The following is a 21522-nucleotide window of genomic DNA, read 5'->3' as shown; positions in this document are numbered from 1 at the left end:
AAATTACAGCAGTTCTTTTATTATTATTTTGCTTCAATATATTATCTGTTTTGTATCTTGCATTTACAAATCCTGGTCTTGTTTCCGAAGCTTCCCCCGTTAGCATACAGAGATTGCTCTGGTTTTTTGGGGGGTTTTTGGTGTTGTTTTTTTTTTTTTAATACTAGCCACACGTAGCTCTTCACCTGTATCCCCCTTATTGCTCTTCTCCATGTTTTAGTGCTTTCTTTTTATCTTCTGGTACATTAATATTCAGTTAGTCTGTTATAGTCTCATTTAGCCATGTGAATAAAGTCAGGAACAGAATCTACCTGAGCATCATGTAAACATTCTCTCCGCATTTCTCATTCTTTTTACTCCTGGTTAAGCACAATGCAGGACTTGTAATGTTTTCAGCCTTATTTGGTAGGAAAGAGATAAAATCATAGTCTTCTAGAAGAGCATATTATTGGGAAGCTTGAGGTTCTATGAAATAGAAAACTGGTGTGCTGGATCGAGAACTAAAGCTTTATTTAATTTTTTTCAAATTTTTCTCATAGATACAGACACATGCTTATACTTGTGGCACTAAAGGACCTGGAATGTAGAGACAGAGTAATATTAAGAGCAGTATTAATGAAACTGTTGAAACTCACCATAAAGTTCCTCAATAAAGTTCTTTCACATTTAGAAACTATGTTATCAGCCTAGAAGCTTTAATAATACGATATCTCTGTTTAGAGATGATACAATTACAAATTACTTCTCTGTTTCACATAAGCCTTGAACAATCCTGGGCATGGTCAGCTCGTGCATTGATTGTACCTCCAAAAAACAGTTGATTTGATACCCCAGATTTTCTGTGAGTAGAGTTGTTCAATTTAAGATAAAGAGGAAAGGACCTTGTCCATCCTTCTGATTTTATATCCTCTCCCTTTTCCTCCCCACATTGATTATATTTTGAGATTAAAGGACCAGCAAAAGGATGACATGAATCAAAATCCTTTTATGTTTATCAAATTACCTTCCTAGGCAATATGGGTAATTGGACAATATTGCCCCAAATTCTGGAACTCTTAAGACATTAGCTACTTAATTTCTTATCTGATGTATCCTTCCTCTGTCCTGTTATTCAAATTCATGAAATTTATTGCTGTGGCTTAAATAATATTGCCAGTTGGAGTTTACACAATGATGCGGAATTGTGAAGTACTGTTGTATATAGGTTCTAATTCATGCTAACGCTTAAGAACGTGTCCTACTTCTGTTTAAAATACAGTAAATTAAACAGAGATCTGTTCTGCAGTATTGGTCTGCCTGTCTGGAGTCATAGAATTCAGTGCTCAAAAAATGCAAAAGAAAGTTGTGAACTAAATAGCAGTTGCTTTTTATCCCTCAGTAGGTTTGGCAATGTTTGATAGAGATGAACTTTTTCTATGTTTTCCATGTTTAATAATTAATAAAAATAGTTTAGAATTACTGTGAAAACCTGCTGTATGTCACAGTTCTTCAGAAGCTATCTTTACATGAAGCTATTACATTCTGAATACCATTTGTACCATATTCAGCCCCACAATAAGTGGACATCTTACTATTGTGCATTAAGTTGACTTTTTTTCCCCCTGTTGTTGAAGTCAGTAGTTCAAATCATTCTTATAGATTCCAGAAATAATTTGTTGAATTACCTAATTATTTTCTATCATATTTCTAGACTTGTCAAATTGCGAATTTTGGAGTTAAGAGAAAATCACTTGAAAACTCTACCAAAGTAAGTGATTGAATATTTACCTAAGTCTCTTCCACCTGAAATCTCCAAAAGTGCAGAACATGTTTATAGTTAGTAATGTAGTGGTGTCATTTCTGTTAAGAGTTATGTTTTTTCCATAGTTTAAAAAAAAATTACTGAAGTTTTTTAGCAAAATGCAAACATATAATTGAAGATAGAGACATATATTAGTTGACTGTAACTCAATATCCAAAAGCTGTAATGTGACATTTTGAAAGAAGACATGTAAACAAAATCGGAAGACAACATACGAGATAACCCTGCGCAGTGATTATGTGGCAGTATTTTCCTCATGAATAATCAAATGTATTGAAAACATACTCAGTGTAACCTCAGTAGAACAATCTCCCTATATGATCTGTACAGAAGCTAAATGTATTTGATGGTTTACAATACTATTTAGAAACCTGCATCATCAGAATATTGCAGAAATGTCATTTTGGTAGTGTTTCTTGGTACTATTTACCAGAAAAGTAAGTTGCTATAATTTGACTAACATCTAAATGATATTTTGAAAAAGAAACAGTAAAGAAGTGAAAAAAATCTATACACTTACAATGGTAAATATAGCAAGCTGCACTACATAAAGCAAGGAATATGTTTTTGTATTCAGATCAGCATCATATATTTTCTGCAACGGGGATCCTAACCAATGAAAAAATATTGATGGATTTGGGGATTGTTAGAAATAAGGGTTGTATGTCTCCATTATAAGTGAGACTTAACAGTGGTGGCAATGGATTGTGTGTATTAAACGTTGCTAATACAGAATTGCATATTATTCAGCTCATGTAAAAAGGGCACCTTTTTTAGCAAACATGCATTTATCAAAATCTCCTACACAGGCATTTTGCCTATAATGGGGTATGGTGACATTTTCACTACTTCCTGTGGGCTTTCATACACAGCACTCTCCTTTTTTAAAGGAAAGCTATGTTTTGTGTTAAAGGCAATATTCTTTATATCAGTTGAAAACACTTTTTTGTATAAACTTTCTATTTCCTGGGTTCTGAGTTACATTTAATATTAAGAAATAATGGTAAAAAAGTGTCAATCTGCTACCAAAGTGTTTATCTGCATTTAAAAATTAGACCTGTTCGGGACAGCAGATCTGCAGCCTTTGAGATATGTATTATCGGAAAGGCTATATAGCTGCTGTAGTATATCCGTGTTATCCAGACTATCTCTTAAACATCATTCTATTTTAGAAGGGAATTGCATGGCCTTTGCATGCTTGTTGGAATAAATGGGGGGTGGGGGTGGGGGGTGTGCGCGCGCTAGGACTGAAGGATCGGAATGCCACAGCAGAATGATTTTGATCAGACAGTAGTTCTATATTTCTAGTCTAATTCTAATCCCACTAAAGTTGATAATAGAGTTGTTACTGAACTCAGTGGGAGCAAGATTGGGATTGTGTGTTGTTGTTATAATTTTTTTATTTATTTTTTTTCTGTGATACATGGTGTTTAACAGGCAAATTTTGACAAGTTTGGCAGGTGTCTGTTTGATTGCCAAAGATTCATACCTAAGTGTAGTAGCCTCTGGTTTCAGTAGCACTAAGCTTAAGGTGGCTGAGTGTGACTTTTCCCACTGCATGATTCTGAAGTAAGGAGGTTCTTTGATTCTTGTAACCAAGGGAAACATTATTTGTAGGCGTGTTTGTTCTCTGCTCTTTGCTGTAGCAGAAGGCTTTGCTATATACTACCGAGAGAAGCTGGAAATAAAAGGTTTTGCTTAGGCAAATGCTATCCTTAAAGCTATGAGATTGAAGGGGCAGCTGTGTCATGAAGTGAAGTAAGAGGAAGAAAGTTGACAAGGTCATTTTTGCATCAACTGGGATGAAAATGGGAGATCTGTGCATTTCTGGGCTTCTTTGTCCTCTGCAAGCAAAAAAAAAGTGCACAGTGTGATGGAAAGAAATTAACCCATATTACAGAGCATTAATTTAGAGGATATACAGCCTCCTTTCTTGTTAGGGTGAATTTGACCTCTTTTCTGAAAAGACAGTACCTACTAGTCTAAAGCAACATGACTGCATACTGGAGTGGGCCTAGGAAGATGGGGGCTGCGCGTGGGAGGTTGTAGGAGGAGAGTGGTAAGGCTGTGGGTGACTACAGGCATGGTAATGTGGCAGGCAGAGCTAAAGCAGTATCTGGCTGTCGCTTGGGCTTTACAGGGAACAGAAGGTTAAATAACAGACTTTTATTCTCTTAGCCAATAAGAGAAGGAAAATTGTGACAAGAAAACTGTGTCTACAATAGGACCATCTGCAGTTAGGAAGATAAATGCAGTATATATATATAAATCAGAATGTATTTTACAAACTAGTTGCAAAAAAGTGATGCAGGTCTTTCAGGTACATTCTTGCTTTCTTTTCCTACATTTTTTAGCTATATCATGAATAAGGTAACCTGATTATATTGGTAGTTTGTCCAGTAGTTCTAGTGTAAGAAAAAACAGGAAAAGGAAGGCAAATAAATAAGGCTGTTAAATAGATGTGAAATGCACTGTGAGACTGTTTTAAGTAACTTCTGCTAAGTAGTATTATCGTGTTAAGTGCAACTTAAAAGATGTTGAACAAGAAGTTACCAAAAGCAGATCATATTTTTTCATCTGTTCTGTGCTTTAAAATAGAAGTATAAAGGATTTTTAAAGAAAACATTTGGCATTTTGCCATAAACAGTGCTTTGTGTTTACCATAGCTCTAATTTTGCAGTATTTCATGCTAAATCAGAAGGCAAGAATGTTGTAAAATGTACCCATAGTAACTGAACACAAAATGTTTTAACATTATTTACAGAAATATCAGATGAAGTAAATCCTAACTACAGCTGGCTGAAAGGTAGCACTCTAACCAAGACATAGATCTCCAAAGTGTCCCTCTTTAATACTTCTTGTATTAAAAAATGAGAGCTTCCCTTTGTTGAATTTGTGACATAATTTTAAGGCATCTAGAACATGTCCAAACATATCACTGTATTCCCAGACACTTTCCTGATAGAAAATTGGTGAACCATGGTTCATAAATAGTTTTGAAGATTATTCTGATTTTTTCTGACAAGCATACCAAACCTTTTAAACAATGTTGTCTTGCTGTATCATACTGGGCTGGAAACATACGTTGATCTTGAAATGAAAATGTTACAGGATGTCCCTATTTTCTGTCAGCAGTACTTTCTCTTCAGAAAATACTATTAGGCTTACAAATATTTTAAACATACTGAAAATATTTGTATGTTTAATCTGTAGATCTTCACAATACTGTTTTATAAAATTAGTAATTTATTTTTCTCTTGTATATGGTTTGATTAAAGATTATTATTGATACTAGTTTCCAGGATCTTTTGAGCATTTAGAAATATTTGGAAATCTTTGGCCAGTATTGCAAATAATTTCCAATATTTTATTAAAGCTTTAATGTGTGCAATAAAAATAGAAAAATGTGGGGTTTTCTCTTGAATTTCTGTTAAATGTTTCAGAGCATTTGTGAGATTCTGGCCAAGTTTCTTACATCATAACAATGTTACCACCTAGATCCACAGGGTTGTCTTTTGGCTTGAAAAAACAACTAAGATAATTTCTATTATTCTGTTTGGATAAAAGTGTACATCATCTTTACACACTGTAACAACATGTGATATTACTGTCTAATAGCCCAGGATGGTGTTTTTTAGACCGCAGCTCTCAACAGCTCTGTGGCGTTCTGCTCAGCAATACTCCGCCGCTGAACAGCTGTTTGATGCCACAGGCGGGGCGTTCCGATTGCTGGTGCTGTTTTCAGTCATTTTGCACCCAAACTTGAAGCAGTTAAAATCAGTGGACAGATTCCTGTTAGCTTCAGTGGGTTTTGAGTGAGGAAGTTTATGCTTTGGTGTTTCATTATTCTGTGTTGGAGTACTTCCTTAGAGTGGAGAGATGTAATTCCCAGTTTTCTATACTGCTGAATAAGACTGCAGTTCAACCTGGATGCGAAGATATGGGAAAAGAGGAGGTCTGCCAAGGTAGGAACCACTTAGAGAGCTGTGCTGGGAGACTGGCAAGTCCCACAGGTCCCACCAAGGGTCCGTCTTGCCCTCTGTCCCTTTTGTGGCAGTGATCAACACTTAACTGGCAGCATCTGAGTGACTTGGTAGCTGTAGAAAACTTCTTTCCGTTAACATCCTTTTCTGTGCCATTTATGAACAAACTAACCAGCATGTGCCCCAGCCCAGAGCCTGACTATCGGCAGCTCCTCCTCCTTCACCCACTCATTTAAAATTGGTATTTTTTCCAGTCTTTGGTCATTTATTTATCCATGTGAAGACCGTCTTTGATCACATAGCTGCTTAGGTTAAGAACTTTCAGTGAAGGACCTTTGCACACATCTCTTGGAAATGAAGATACACTTTATTGTCCAGCTCTTTTGTAGTGTTGGCTCTTTCAAAAGACTCCAAAAATATTTTGAGTCATCCCTACTCATCACAAAAACCGTGTTGAATTTCCCCAGCGTGTTGTATTTGTCTTCATATCACCTTATTCTATTGCTTAAAAGAGTTTCTGTTAATTTGTCTGCTACATTTGTCAAAGTCACTGGTCTGCAGTTTCATAGGCTTATCCTGGAATGATTTAAAAATTATTGTGATGTTAGTTACACGCTTTCCAGTCATCTAGCGCTGCAGCACTGTGCAAGAGGTTTTGTGTGTCTGTTATGTGTGTTGTCTGAGCTCTTAACAGCGCGTAAGCTTTGCAGCATGGGAGCCTGCCCAAAGTTTGAATACAAATGCAGCAAATTAATTTAGGTTTTCTGCTCTGACCTTCTTTTTTTCTGAGCATTCCTTTTTTATCTTTTCCATAGACTCTGGCAGGGTTCCTGCTCCTGAGGGGCCTGAAGAAAGATTTATTATTACTTTTAATGCCTTTTTTTCAAATATTTCTGAAGATATTTTTTGGCCTTTTACAGTTAACCATTCTTTTTTATTGTCCTTATTTCAACGTGTTTTTGTCTTTTTTAAAGGCTATCTTCTAAGTCTCCTGTATTTTCTACTTTGCCATGTTGGCTTTGGATTTTCTCGGGTCCTTTTGACAGATGATTTTGTATTGCTCTAAGTGTCTTGGTCTTCTCCCAGCAGCAATTTAGCTTGCTTAGCTGATGCGGAGGACTTCTCATTGTCATTGTTTTCCTTGTACCTGTCCAGAGCCATCCTGAGAAAGGCTGAAGCTACTAAACTCAGAGGCCAGACATTACTCCTGAAGGTCTCCTCATTGTGTGGGTCCAAACCTTTTCCTTGTGTGGGCCCATTACTCACTGTTTGAAGTGGAGAGGGACAGGCTGGCAGACTGGCTGCCACAGTGTGTTGTAGTGCTGGGCCTGTCCATCCAGGTTGCATCTTTAACAGCAGTGAAGTCCATGCTGGCAAGTGGCCTTGATGTGTGCCAAGCACGTGTGGGAGGCTGACTGCTGAGGGGCACAGCGCAGCTCCTGCCGGGGCTGCACCGGGAGGGAAACCGCGGTGAGAGCACCAGTGACACGCTTAAGTGTGCACCTGTACAGACAGCACAGGCAAACCTGCACCAAAAAGAAATTGTTCTGAGCATAAAATCGGGAAGGTAGATATACCCAGTGAGCACCTCCACCTTCCCTTCCTCAACGGTACAAGGCCTGCTTGTTTGTCAGAGTTGTTCAGTATTATCATCCGTGTGCGTTGTTTAGTATTACCTGTGTGGGTGTTGTCAGTGAACATCAGTGGATGTGTCAGCATCTCTGAGTTCAGCGCTATAGCAACCTGGGGTTACAGTTGCACTTTGCATCTGTTGTGTCTAGTGAAACAGAAAACACTGAAAGTTTTTTTTCTCAAGTTTATAAGAAAAAAAATACGTTGAAGTTAGTTGCGCATCTCAGTTGTGTATCAGAGCACATACATATTTGCATACATACATAGATGCCTACACACACATATGTATGTATACATACAAATGGTTACTGAAGGGATGTAATAAACCTGGTTTCTGGAGGTGCTTTGCCTATACCAGCTCACAGTACAAGGGTTAGCACGCATACCTCCCGGGTGATGATCCCTTACTCTTTTTCTGGAGGCACTCACACCAATCGGGGCAGTGGTAGCTGTGTGGAAGTGCTTCTGCTGTTCCCCCGGCACTGCATGGGGATGCTGTGGTGGGTGCAGCCTTAACCCCCCAAAATGCCTCTGCCTAGCATATGGCTGCTGGCAGGAACTAGCATTTCTGCTTGCACTGTCCTTGTTCCTCAAGCTGTCAGAGGCCTAAAACCTAAGAACAGGGAGGGGGCTGTTACTGAGAGCGTAACTACTTACCACATACGTTTGGCTATTTTAAAATCATGATAATGAACCGGGAGTTACTGAGTTTTCTGATAAATGTTATAAGGTATGTGAGTGTGTGTGCACGTGCACGTGTATGCGCCTGGCTTGGTGAATTAGGTGTTCACATTCTTGGTCTGGTGTTCCCACTTCATTCCAGATAAACAACTTTCACACCGCTCTCACCCTTTTTGTTTTCTACTCTCTTAATTGTAGCTTCAGCTTATATGGCTTTGTCTCACCTCTGATACAAACAAATTGGAGTGCTGTTTTCCTGTGTGATTGCACAGTGAAGCATTTTTTTATCTAGTGGTTAAATAATTAGCCTAGTAGTGTCTGTGTTGATGTTACTAAAGCTGTTTACCCAATACCTTTTGTGCTGGAACTGCGAACTCCAAGGCTTATACTTCGTTATAAGGCTACCTGTTATGAATGGCTATAAATAGTGTCCGTTCCTTTAAGAACCACAGAATGGTCTGACAGTGACTTTCTAATTTGTGTGATTAATCCAATCACTCTGTTGCACAGGGTATTTAATATTTTTTTTTGAGGAGTTAGGTAAATTATATAAAATACCATAACATTTTCCCACTGTTCGGTAAGTGGGTTTTAGTGAATGTGTGAGAGTTCAGGCACTGAACACTTGTGTTAACATATAAAGTAAACTTTTTCCAACCATTAGTTTCTGGAAAGTTATTCCAAAACAGTTGAATGAAAGTTCACAGTGGATACAAATATGGAAGTCATGTTTGTGCTGCCTACACTGTATAAAACAACTTTTACATTAAGATGAGTCAACCTTAAATCATACAGCAGCAGCAGCAGCAGCAGCTGTGTTCTGCAGTCAGCCTTTGGGTTTGATTGCTTCAGTTCTGACTGCAGTTCAAGGCCTGGCACCATTTTTCTGGATGTTCAGTTGTAATAAATACACTGTTACGCAGTACGTCTAAATACAGTCTGATGTTCTCCCCAAATAAGTGAAAACCAAGTGTTTGTGTTCAAATTGGATGTAAATCCAGAATATCAAAAAGGTTACGTTGTTACTGCCCTACAAGCAAAGGGCAGCTGGTTAAATCCTAGCATGGTTTTTGCAGTTTGGGGGTTTTTACCCTTTTAAGTGATAAGGCAGTTATATTAGACAGACTTCACATCAGTACAGACTATATTTTCATTTCCATCTTGAATATTTTCCAGGAGTTTGAGTATAAGTTGGTTTGTGTATTAGTAACAAAGACCTATCAAAGACTCATACTCTTGCATTGGTGTTCAAAGGAGCCAGGGTATTCAGGCTGATGAAAGAACCCTTGTAGGAGAGAAGAGAGAGTCAATAAAGCAAAAAATATCTTACAGCGTAATTACAGCAGCATGTTTAGGAAGCAGAGGTATGTAGAGGCTGTATGTAACTGCATTTTATATGCATGTATGTTTACGTAGACAAATATAGTTATATCATGTATATGGTGTAAATATATACACACACTTACATGTACATACACCTATATGTGTTGCACACACCTATATATGTTATATAAGCATACATGAGATTATATATATGTATCTGTAGTCAGTCTTTTCATGGACTGGGAACCAACCTAGCAAAAGCAATCCAAAAAAGGAGCAGTAAGTAGGAGGATAGCCGGAATGTCAGTGCTAGAAGAGGGGATGGGGAATGTGCAGCCTATCAGGAGTCCAGGATCATGAGGATCAAGTTTCAGATTCTTTTGGCTGCTGGGGTCCTATACCCCATGAGGGATGTGACTGCTGGTGTGAGAGAGCCTTCCTTGGCCTGCCCTAGGAAAAGTGCATTCTGACTTTCCGCTCCTAAAAAATACTCTGGCCTAGACTAGCTAGTGCACAATTTAAATCAAGCCTGGATCAAAATTACCCACTTTCCTAATTTTTTTGGCCAAGCATTCTAGAAGCCATGGCACATATGCAAATCTCAGAGGTGGTTCCCATCGCTAATGTTCATTCCTTTGCTTGTTTGCATGCTGAGGACCTGTGGTTGTGTCAGGACAGCACAGAGTTATTATGGTAATTGGAGTAAATCAGCAATTCTTCAAACAAATCGGGTAACTAAATTCACAACTTAGCTGGAAAAGGATGTTCTGAGCACATTTCAAATGCAACAACAAAAGCTTTTAATTTATCTAACAGTTGCATTTAAGCCAGGTCTGGTTACTGCTTCTATGGAAGCTCATTAATTTGCATTGAATTTTATGTTTTCTGTGATCAGGCTCTGTCATAAATATTCATTGCTCTTCATAGCAACAAATGTCAGCAGACCTGCCACTCCTAAACTGAATGTTTTGGGACATTCACATCCTGTTGAATTCCTGAGAGCAATCAAGAACGCTTCATACCTCAGGAAAGAATCTGGAAACTACACCTGTGCTATTGCCCGCACCAAGCAGCCAGGCAACCTGCTTATATTTTTTTAAAAAAATCTTTGAGTATATTGAAGTAGTTTAGTGTGATCTTTGCTCTGAGAGGTGTTTGGGCTGAGAAATACACCTTTTCAGGGTTTTGTGGGATTTCTTTCAGTAGACATCTGTAAAATTGAAAAATTGTAGAAACTGCATTTGTAAATGGTGAGTCACTAGTGTCTGAGAAACTGTAGGTGCTGGTAATTGATGAGAAAATACTTGTATTTGTTATACTCTTCCTAATGACTCACTGTTTCCCAACTGAAGCTGTAGCTTCTCATCTCTTCTTTGGTTTTCTTGACAGTAGGGATTACAGCTATTGTTTTTCTGCAGCGCTGTGCTATTAGGAAATAGTGTACAATGGAGACATTACCAAGGGGGATGGGTCCCTAGCAGCTATTGTTAGGGTAAACCAGGGTGGTTTTTTGGTGTTCAGCTGTTGCTCAGGATTAACTTGCCTTGTGAACAGTAAAAATTGTAGATCAAGTTTGCAAGAACAACCTCTAAAATTGGAAAAACTATAATACTGAAGACGAGCACAATTAAAAACTGGGTGAAATTTAGTAGGACAGTGTGCAAGGTCATGTACCGAGGGGCTAATAAGAATTTATGTTATAAATTAGGAGCTCTTCAATCAGAAGTGATTTTGGGAAAAAAGAAGGCAGGAGTGTATTAGTAGGATGTAAAATGTCTATGAGTCATCGCTCTAAGAGCCATGACAGTGCCAAATGTTCTTTGTCAAAGTATTTTCACTAGAGACAAAGAAGTGTTTGCGACATTGTATAAAAAAAATGAGGGAGACTTCATCTGGAAAAGCTCCAAATTAAACAAACATGGGGAAGAGCTAAAGAAGGTCCTAATCTGATAGGAACAATAATGAACACAGAGTGTGTTGTATGGATGGACCCTAGAAACAATGCATTAATTAATGTAAGAAAACAGAAGTTATGGGAAGATATGTTAGTGTTTGTCTCTACGCACACAGTCGAGGTAGGCAACTTGGAAGAGAATGACTTCTTCTGCCTGGTCAAGGGACAGAGTTGAGTGCGGTTAGCAGAGTAACAAATAAGGAGAAGCTGGCTGTGAGAGGTAGGAATGCATAGTTCAGAGTCATCCAAGTATCAGTCATCAGTACCTTCTCCCTCCCACTTTTAAGATTAAAACCCGTGACTCCACATTTTGCTGAGCAAAAGCAGCACTTTTGGCTTGGGGTGGGTCTCCGCAGTGCAGATGAGTGGCGGCAGGAGGTGGGGGAAGCACCTGGGCTGCTCCCTGCCCCACAGCAGATGGAGGAACCGGCTGCAAATGGCCTGGCAAGCTGGGATGTGCATTCGGTCTGCTCTGGCTGGCCAGTCTGACCTCCTCCTGCCACAGACTTCCCATTTTCACCAGAAAATTGTGGAAAGTTTAAATGTAATGGCACGTAAATGGCACATGTCGCAGTCCTGTTGGTTCAAATTTGTTGGTGTGTTGCAAAGCAAGTGAGCTCTCTGCATGCAGCAAATTTTGGCGGTTATTAGGTAAACTGGCTGAAATCAACCAGAAATGGTAAGTTTTTATCACAGATTTTATAACTATGTTGTAAGATTCTTTGTGTTGATCAGCACTTTGATATTTCTTTGAAGATGTTTGCATGCATTGTTCTATTGTTTCTTGGTTTAAACCAGCACATTTCTGATAGATACTTATTTTCCAATTATTTCTGTCTCCTCTGCTTGCAGTTGTTACAGTGCAATGTTCCTGCATTGCCAAAGTATTGCATACCTGTAATTGTACACCTGGTTTGAGTTAGGAATAAAAGGACTTTATGGATTCAATGATGATGATAGGGTAGGGTGGGTTTTTTTTTCCTTTTGTTAAAATTAGCTGGTTTATATTGATATGTTTCCAGTCTTAAAATGTATACCAATGTTATTCTTGATTTCACATTTTTAGGCTTTGATTGTAATAAAATATAACTGAAAATAGAGGCAATGTTTTAGCCATACAGTCTTATTTCTGAGAATTGCTGCTGATTATGTTTGCTGTCAAAATTTGGACTCTACTTGAAAAAATCAATGTTTAGACTTACCTGTTGTGGGCAATATAATGTCAAACTGGTAATCTGTTTTGCATTTTGCTGCAAGTGTGTCAAATTGTAATGAGTCTTTGGGTTTTCACTGCCACTGTTTACATTACAACCATACATCTGTGCATTCTAGTTCCACAAAAGAGTGGTTCTCAAAAATTCTATGCAACAAAAGCTTCCTGTTTCATATAATATTTAGTATCAATGGTTGAGTATCTTCCTTGATAAACGGCAATGGATAAGTTTTTTTCCAATAATTCAAAAGCACAAAAGGTCAGTCTCATCTAAAATTTGCCATGAAAAATGTTTCATAGAGGAATGTAAACAAGGATGCCATGTATTAAGTTTTTCCTTCTGGATAACAAACAAAAATATTAATTAGATATATATTGTAACAAAAGCTTGGGGCAGAGAGGGACACATAGAGAATTCCATTTTCACCCAAAACAATTTACTTTTATGAAATTTCATAAAATTGATTTTTTTCTGTCTTTTGAATGCCAAGTGTACTTTTATTTTTTCTGTAAATATAATGTGGAATTTTGACATTTTCCTTTGACATTCTTTCTTTTAATTTCTTTTTTTCCCAAAAAAATTTAGAGATAGACCTGTAGAAAGTAGAAGCTCTATAAAGTGTTGGTGAGGAGTATACTGGTTCTTTCCCCTACCCCCCCCCCCCCCCCCCCCCCCCCCGGGTAATTTATTTATTTATTTTACACACTGGTTAAATCAAAAATTTGAACGGTGGATTGTTATTTCTTTTATTCTATGGCCAATCACTTAGCAATACTATAATTCTTTCCAATCTGAAAAATAAGCCAGAATATTAAATGCTGCACTGGGAAAATGCCAAACAATTAATTTCACTGCTAAGCTACCATGTAGATCCGCACCAAATTAATGTGCCGGTTACCTGCAACTAAATGTCTATCAAACAAATCGGGCAGAAACAAGTCAAAGTAGTGGAGGTTGTCCTGTTCCTGTTGTAATGTTCGTAAATACATTTTTTTTGGAAATTATTTGTAACTTATTTATACCGGTTATTAATATCAGTGAGACTGTATAAGGAGACTCAAAGGATCAAGGTTTCTAAGCAGAAAAAAAATATTTATATATATACATAAAAACTGTATAAAAAGCACAGAGTAATTTGTTTTTAAAACAATATAAGGTGAAGTAGACGATTCTTGGCAGAATACATATAAAATAGTAGTAAAAGTTTTGCAGAGGTTAAATTCGCAAATTGGAAGTATCTAAACATGTGGAGAGTTAGAACTCTTATGCCATTATGCCCTTCTGTAGCTAAGACTTTATTCTAGATTGAGAAAGTAAGCAGCATAAAACGGATTAATCACTTCTTGTATAGATACAGTGTATGTGTTGAACACTGACCTTCCACTTAAATAACCATGTTAGTTTAAAAACTGGCATATATCACTTAGAAGCCCCTTTGGTGATGTATCAGAATATTGTTTGAAACACTGTCAGGGAAAGTTATTTTGTCCTTGTTCCCTATTTCAATACCGCTTTGCTTTGGCTTTTTTGAGAGAAGTATAAACATTTCTCAGCTTTTGCAGTGTTGAAAGACTGCAGATAAAGCCTTCCTTGTTTCTTTAGTTTCACCTCAAAATGAATAAGCCTATAGAGATCTAGGAAAATATTCAGACATTGAAAAGGTCACAATCAGTTAACTTTCTTCAGATATAAAATTAGCTGAATAAAAGTGATTATAATTTCCATTAAGCAGACAATGGAGTCGTAAAAAGCATTCTTGTGACTTAAGAACGTTAGTCCCATTGACTTCAATAACATTTGTATTCCTAACATCCTTACCACTCCCAAAATACCCGGTTTTAGGAAGTAGATTTGTAGAAATCGCAGGTTGTCTTAATTGTGTTAAAGTCAGTGGAACAGTTTATATCAGCTGAGAATCTGTCCAGAGGCATCCAAATATAGGTTTAAAATCTTAGTTTTAGACTGCTATTTTTTGAAATGCTGTTCCACTTTCTTCCTAGTTTATTATAAAGATGTAAACTGTTTCCCACACTTTGACATTACAAACATCATCATTCATGATGGCCTGTTTCCTTCAAATAGTAACTCTGGCTGAGTTTAATAAATCATATTGCAGAAGACTTACTACTTTGGCACTACATTATTAAAATATTGCCAATATTTTAATAAGCAGCCACTACTATTATCTTCCCTTTAGGCTTTTTAAATTAAATTTATTTGCTGCTCAGAGAAGATGCAGGAAAATGTGTTATGCTTTTTTTATTGTAAGAATGCTTTTCCAACATACACAGTGGGTCAAACTTGTTTGTAAAATTTCCTTAATTATTTTTGTCTACAGGCAGTAGTAGCATTTTTTTGCTGTATCTCCAGTGAGGGACACTCTGGGAGAAGATACAGCTAGAACTCTTTGTACTGCAGTGAACATACACCAGTACTGCTTTTGCCATCTAGGATAATCCTGATATTACTTCATCTGTAATTAGCGGTTCTTATCTGCTGGTGGTGTTCATGCTATATAATTTTAATGTGTCAAATGGTCAAAGGGAAGACATAGCACGAATTAGAGCCTTGTCTGTAGGCCTGTTTCATACACCACTTTTTAAAAAAAATTATTTATCACTCATTTGCTTCTTTAAAAACTCCATTTAACAGTTGCAAAAGTGATTATTTTTTTTCAAAAGAGTTTATATCTGATTATTAGGGCTAAATTTCAGATAAAGACTTCATAGCACAAAGAGGTAGGAGGGGAGAGCATTTACAACCATGGAGAATAACCCTAGCCCACCCAACACTTGTTTTGTTCTTAATTATACCAGAACCCTGAGCTCCTCCCAGAAAAACTGGGAGCTACACACACACACAGAGTTCACTCTGACTATTATTAATGAGATGTAATTTGGTTATGCTTAGGCTTTGTGCTCTGCTTTCTCAGGTATGGTTGTTTTATGGTGTGCAAGGAAATTGCTCATTGTACTCGGAACACCTTAAGTCAGTATCCTTTTAATTTTACTTGATTTAAAAAAAAAATCTCCAGAGTAAAAACCACCTGCATACAATTCAAACTGCAAGAGGGATTAAATAGAGAGAAGATGACTGCTGGAATGCACTGAGAGCGCGATGGGTTTTTTACCCGCCATGAGGATCAGAGGCCTTTTCTTTTTCCCAGCTGGAATAGGAGACTACTAGAAGCACGTTTCCCAGCTGCAATACTGATGCAGTGTTGACTTGCAGGTAACACACACCTCCTCTGAGGGTCTGTATGCACCCTGCTGTATGTCACTCTCCTGTGTTATCTTTGAGTAATGGCACAGCCCGATGCCCTGGAACAGTGTGTTTCTGTCATTTAATAGGTTGCTGGATTATGGAGGGGTGGTTCTGAGCTAAACACATGCAGCATGACATTTTTAGTTTTTGCCATCCTTAGCCATATCAAAGCATAGAAAATGTACCTGCAGATGCTGTGGGCTGTGAACTTCAGCAGTGGCCATTTGTCCCTCCACAAAAGAGGGAAGGGATATCTGGTGACCTGTGTTCTTGCAGTGCATCAAAGGTTCCTAAAGGCCAGCGAGCAAACAGTGCTTAACCTCTGATAGCTCTGTGGTGGGCAAAAGGTTACCTTGTGCTACCATTTCCCTCAAGCCTTGAAAACTTCACTGTACTGCAAGGCATTTTATTTATGTAATCAGCAAAATAAAAATAATCATGCAAAACTTAATGGCACTCAGCTGCTTATATTCTTAATGTGATTGGCGATTACTTTTGAAAAACTGCAGAATACATATGTCTGAATAAATGACAATGGTCGTTAATTCTTTGTCACAATTACATTCTCCTGTAGCTGGTCAGTGAGTTCTTTTATGAACTCTTTGTCTTTGTATTTCATATTGAAATACATTTTGTAGATTATATTCACCAGTTATATCCAGTATTTATGCCTTGTAGCCATCTGATTAGTGTTTCTGGCTTTTCTATGCTTCTCCCCTTTCAGTGTCTTCAGCGGACTGGTTCTGGTAAGGCTCACAAGCTCTGCTGCAGGTTGCTTGCTGTCGTTGGATTGTAAAACAGATCTTGCCCATCTTTGCCATACTTCCTAATGTAATATCATTTCTATGCCTACCGTAGGACTTCTCTAATAACTGGATAAGAAGATCACATTATGGCCCTGCAGTTGCTTTGTTTTTTTTTCATTTTAAAGCTGTGTCTCTTAGAAGTCTTACACTGGCCTCCTCTTTGGCAGCTGTTCCCCAGCGCACAGTGTGCATCACATGGGGTTAACTTGCTTTGATGTGCTCTGTACCCAGCTGGCAAACACATTATTGATAGTCTAGGAAAACACCTATCTTGGGGAGCCTGTCAGCAGAGATCTTCCAAATCTTGTAAACTATACTTGTGCAGTTAAAATTACTGGAGATCACCTATGAAGAAATCAACCATACTTCTGAGGGGGCATAACTATAACTATATACAGATATTTCATGTGGCGACAACAAGGGTTGTCCTTCTGCTTTTTCATTTTCTGAGGTGCCCTTGCCACCTGTGACTACTTCCACACTTCTTCATCAATAATTGTAGAGAGTTATTGAGTGATGATATTTTTCTCAAATTCATCCTTGTCTTTTTCTAGTCCATCCCCATTTTATTTCTCTGGCTTTCCCTTTAGAAATAATCCTGGTTTTGATAGGTGTTCACGCTGTCTTTAGGCTATATTTTAGTAGAAATGGAATCAAAAGGATTACTAAGAAAGAAGCCTATGTTAAGTGTAAATTTATTTTACTCTTTTTTTTTTTTTTGGGGGGGGGGAGTAGCTGATACAGTTAACTTTTAGTCATCAGATATTCATTAACACCGTTTGAACTTGGTTCATCCCTGTTAATTATTCAGCATCTTAACCTAGGTCATCTTCCTGCTCTCTTGCAATGAAAACATGGGAAAACAGGGCCAAAACTGTATTTTCAGTCTTGCAGGTTAAAACCAGATCTCTCTTCAATTTGTGTTCATTCATTCTATGCAAAACCAGTTCATAAGTGTAAAAAGCCTGTGTTGAACTCTTCAGATATTAGAATAATATATTGTATATCCTGGTGAAACATAGGTTATTTTTAGTCAACTTACAGTAGTGGGAAGCTTAGAGCCTGCTTCTCCTTAGTCTTCAAGGTGGTGGAGACCCACATCCCAAGTACTAGTAATTTTATATTAATTTAATAGCATGTTCAAGTTGATCAGTACTACAGTGTTTACAGATCAGTTGTGTACTTTGCCCTCTATTATTACACTGTAAACAAAATGTAAGTTGTCAGATATATTATTTAGGAAATAATCTTTTAAGCAAAAACAGTGAGGTGACCTTTGTGGCAGTGAATGATGCTACAGTCAATCTTTCTCAGTTTTAGTGGTTTTGAATTTAGATAAGCAGAGTGGGTCCTGGGTTCTGAATTGTTAGCTGGGTGTATTTGTCCCAGGATATGGAACAATTTGTATTGGTCATTATGTCACCTGTGTTAGTGATATGTTGTGTTTCTTTGTCCGAAGGCATACATCTTATAGGAAAATCATTAATCTCATCAAAGCCACATACAGATTACTAGATGTGAATTTGGCTCCAAGGTTTAGTGACTGTTAGAGTGTATTCACCCTGTGAGTCCAATGTGCCAAAGCTCTTTCTTCCCCTAAGCCAGGGGTCCTCAAACTACGGCCCGCGGGCTGGATACGGGCCCCCCCAGGGTCCTCAATCCGGCCGCGGGTATTTACAGACACACACACCCCTGCCGGGGGTTGGGGGGGGGAAACCAAGCAGCCGCAGATGACCTCCTGCCACTTCATCCGCGTGCTGGCCCCCTGGTTAAAAAGTTTGAGGACCCCTGCCCTAAGGAATATTAATTCTGAAATTCACTGACAGAATAGCTGTATGTTTACTGCTACTTGTATTTTTGATGTTTTTAACTAGCTATACTTTGAAATTTTGCAAACGTGAATTTTTCATGTTCAAGTTGTCCACTGAAATTGGCATTTTGAGATGGATACAAGGTTGTTTTCTGGAAAAGGGATTGCAGTTTAGTTGAGGCCATTTAATCCTGCAAGTGGGTACATGTTTTCTTGTATTTTCCAGGTAGCATTGCTCCTGAGATAAACAACATGAAATAGAAAATACCAAATGTTTACTGGTAATTTTCAGTTTTCTGTATCAAAGGATCCTTCAAGTAGTGATTCATAAGTCAAATAGGACTTTTCAGGGTCATGCTGTGAATGTATACATTAGGGTTTTTGTAGCTCCAGCATTCAGGAATACAGTCTTAAAATACTGTATAGAAGTACCACATGTATCCGTTAGTGGTAGTCACACCACTGACATGACCCCAGCCTGTTTTCCTGCTGTTATAAAGCAGTAGGTGTAGTTGCTTACTCTGCAAGTAAGCCCTGTTCAAGCAGGCTATTCTGACAGAGCAGCTGCTGCTCCAGAATGCAGCAGCATGTTCCCAACATGTGGTGATCAAGAACCCACAAATGGGGATCCACAAAGAATAACTAATTGTGTGCCATGGGGCATATTGTAAGAAAATTTGTTTGCCAGGTAAGGCAGACTTTCATGTAATTTAGTCCAGAAAGTGGAAATATACATTAACCTTGTTTTTAACATGCAGAGCCAGTTACCAGGAAGAAGGTAGAGGAATGCAGAAAGCAGATGCAGAAGAGAAAGAGGAAAAAAAGGAGAGTTTTTTTTTTTAAAAAAAGATAATAAATTTATTCACATTGATATTGCTGGGAGCTTTGCACTAGCTAATGAGATTTTCTCTGCATTCTGTTTATTTATGTAATCAGTTAAGCAGAAGTGGATTTGAACTGAAATTTAGAATTCCCTTCCCCAACGATTTGAGAGCTGTGTTGGGAAAGAAATTTGTGTGTGAATGAAGGTCAAAACTGTGAAGATTTCACCTTTCTCTACAATCAGTTGAGCAAACCTTTCCAATTGTAGAGTGATTCATGACTGGGTCCTGAACTATGGGGTTAATTTTAGAGATCTGATCCGTTTCCACCATAAACAAAACTGATGGGAATTTAGGATCCCGGGTGGAAGGCGATATTTTAAGTCAGTAGTGTATTTTTAAAATCCTTACATTTTGCACGCATTTTTTCCTGAAATCAGTTGTCGGTGTGTTTCTGTTATGACTGAATCATGGAACAGCTTGATCTCCAGTTTCTGTATAATGGGACTCTTGTCTTTGTGGTGCTTTGTATTTTAGGCCCTTGCTACAGAATTAGGTAAAGTCTCGCAAGTCTTCAGTGCCATAGATGCATTGGTTGTGTTTAGACGCCTGCATCAGCAGTTCCATCTTTTGGGCATTGAAATTCATTTTTCTCATCTTAGCATTTGAAGATGGAGAGTGCTCTTGCCCATCGCCTGAGAGTGTACAGTGGCTCGAACAGCAGAGGATGTGGAGTCAGCAGATTTTCGGGCACCAGAAATGGCAGCATCAGGAGCATCAGCACGAGTAGACTTTGTTGAGGTAGTTCTCCCAAACTGTGTTCTGAAACCAAACAATTCTGGGATACAAAGGCTGATGGAGGCTGCCTCTTAGTCCGGAATATTTAATCCAGATGAATATGGTGGATGGATTTCCCATCACACTTAACCTAAGTAACATTGTGTACAGCTGGGCATTTTGTCCAGCAGTATTCCTGATAGCCATGCAGCCGAGGCAGCAGTATGCCTTGTGGTTGTCTGCTCCCAGCTTCTCTTTCTGTTAATAATGTCCATATGCAAGTAACAAAGCAGCACACTGCCATGACTGACAGAGCTTCTGGACTTAGTTAGTCTTCAGAGACTTAATTGCTTTAGGCATCATGCCATGGTCTCTGCTATATTCTCTGATTTGTGGATTGATACTGCAGATGGTAAAATCCTTAAGTTCTTCAATATTAGTAAAAGTTGAAGTGGATATTATGTTTGATAATTAAAGATTAAATAGACGTTAGTATACGTATTATGTATGTTATTTTAGATATTTTCTCTGTTACATATTTCAGTCCATGTATAACAATATTTTGTATCCTCAAAATTAGTTTTTAAGCATACTCTGTTATTTTGAAGCCTGGATAACATATAGATTCAGTACTTTATGATAGATTAATTTATACTTTGGGTCCTTTGCTTTACACCATACAAGTTTTGTATTCTAGAACTTATATATATTATCTTGAGATTCACTGAAAACTGAGTTTTCTTTGTAGTCTGTTAAGTGATGCACAAGTAAATAGCTGCTTGTGAATGTACCATGTAATTCTTCAGCCCTGGTTAAGGTTTAACTACTCTGCAACAGGTAAACTATTAATGTTCTCAATTTTACAATGTAACTTCCAAACTGATTCATTAATGAATTTAAAGTTACATTGCAAGGTTTAAAATCCTAAACCTGGAAGAGGCTCTTGAATGCGACATTTTAACAACTTTGAAATAACGATTACTGTGTACAACAGAAGTGTGAGAAAATATCATTTGAAGTGAATACAGCAGAAAATCCAGTAATGGCAACATACTTGCTTTTTAATTTGCTTTTTATTTCTTCAGAAAATAATGGTATCCATTTATCATAAATGAAAATATAATTCTATATATTGTTGCACAAGGAAGTAGAGTATGTAACCTTTATAACTTTCTCAGTCCTGTCTTTGTAAAGTATGACATACAAGAAGCATGGATTAATTGTGTAGCAACATTGTATTGCCTCTTTCACTGTATTTATCATTGTGTAAATCTAGTTGTGCTCTGACCCAATTGCTTTCCACTCATGAGTTTTTACCTGTAAGAGATACTTTTGTTCTTTATGAATGCAGTTCTTCATATGTGGGAATAATTCAGGTGTGATTAGAAGTTTGTGTTTGAAGGTTTGGATAAGCCTTCATGTAACCACCATCTCCTATCTGTCAGAAAAGCTGACC

The 21522-nt window shown here is 37.8% G+C and overlaps 1 protein-coding gene across 12 annotated transcripts in view; it reads left to right on the top strand.

Moving 5' to 3' along the window:
- The window catches only part of LRRC7 (leucine rich repeat containing 7), a 216376-nt gene that overhangs the window by 115435 nt on the left and 79419 nt on the right, over positions 1-21522 (top strand). For 11 of the 12 annotated variants that reach the window (XR_013931086.1, XM_080406612.1, XM_080406611.1 and 8 more), the window contains exon 6: positions 1691-1747. Coding sequence is in view for 10 of the 12 variants with exons in the window: in XM_080406612.1 (XP_080262738.1) it covers positions 1691-1747 (57 nt within the window). In the remaining 2 variants the exon portion in view is untranslated. Of the gene's footprint in view, positions 1-1690; positions 1748-7701; positions 20091-21522 lie in introns of those variants that run through there. The other variant, XM_080406615.1, reaches the window with a different exon arrangement.

This window comes from Falco punctatus, assembly GCF_963210335.1.
Source record: "Falco punctatus genome assembly, chromosome: 11".
NCBI lineage: Eukaryota > Metazoa > Chordata > Aves > Falconiformes > Falconidae > Falco > Falco punctatus.
This window is presented reverse-complemented; position numbering and strand designations above follow the sequence as displayed.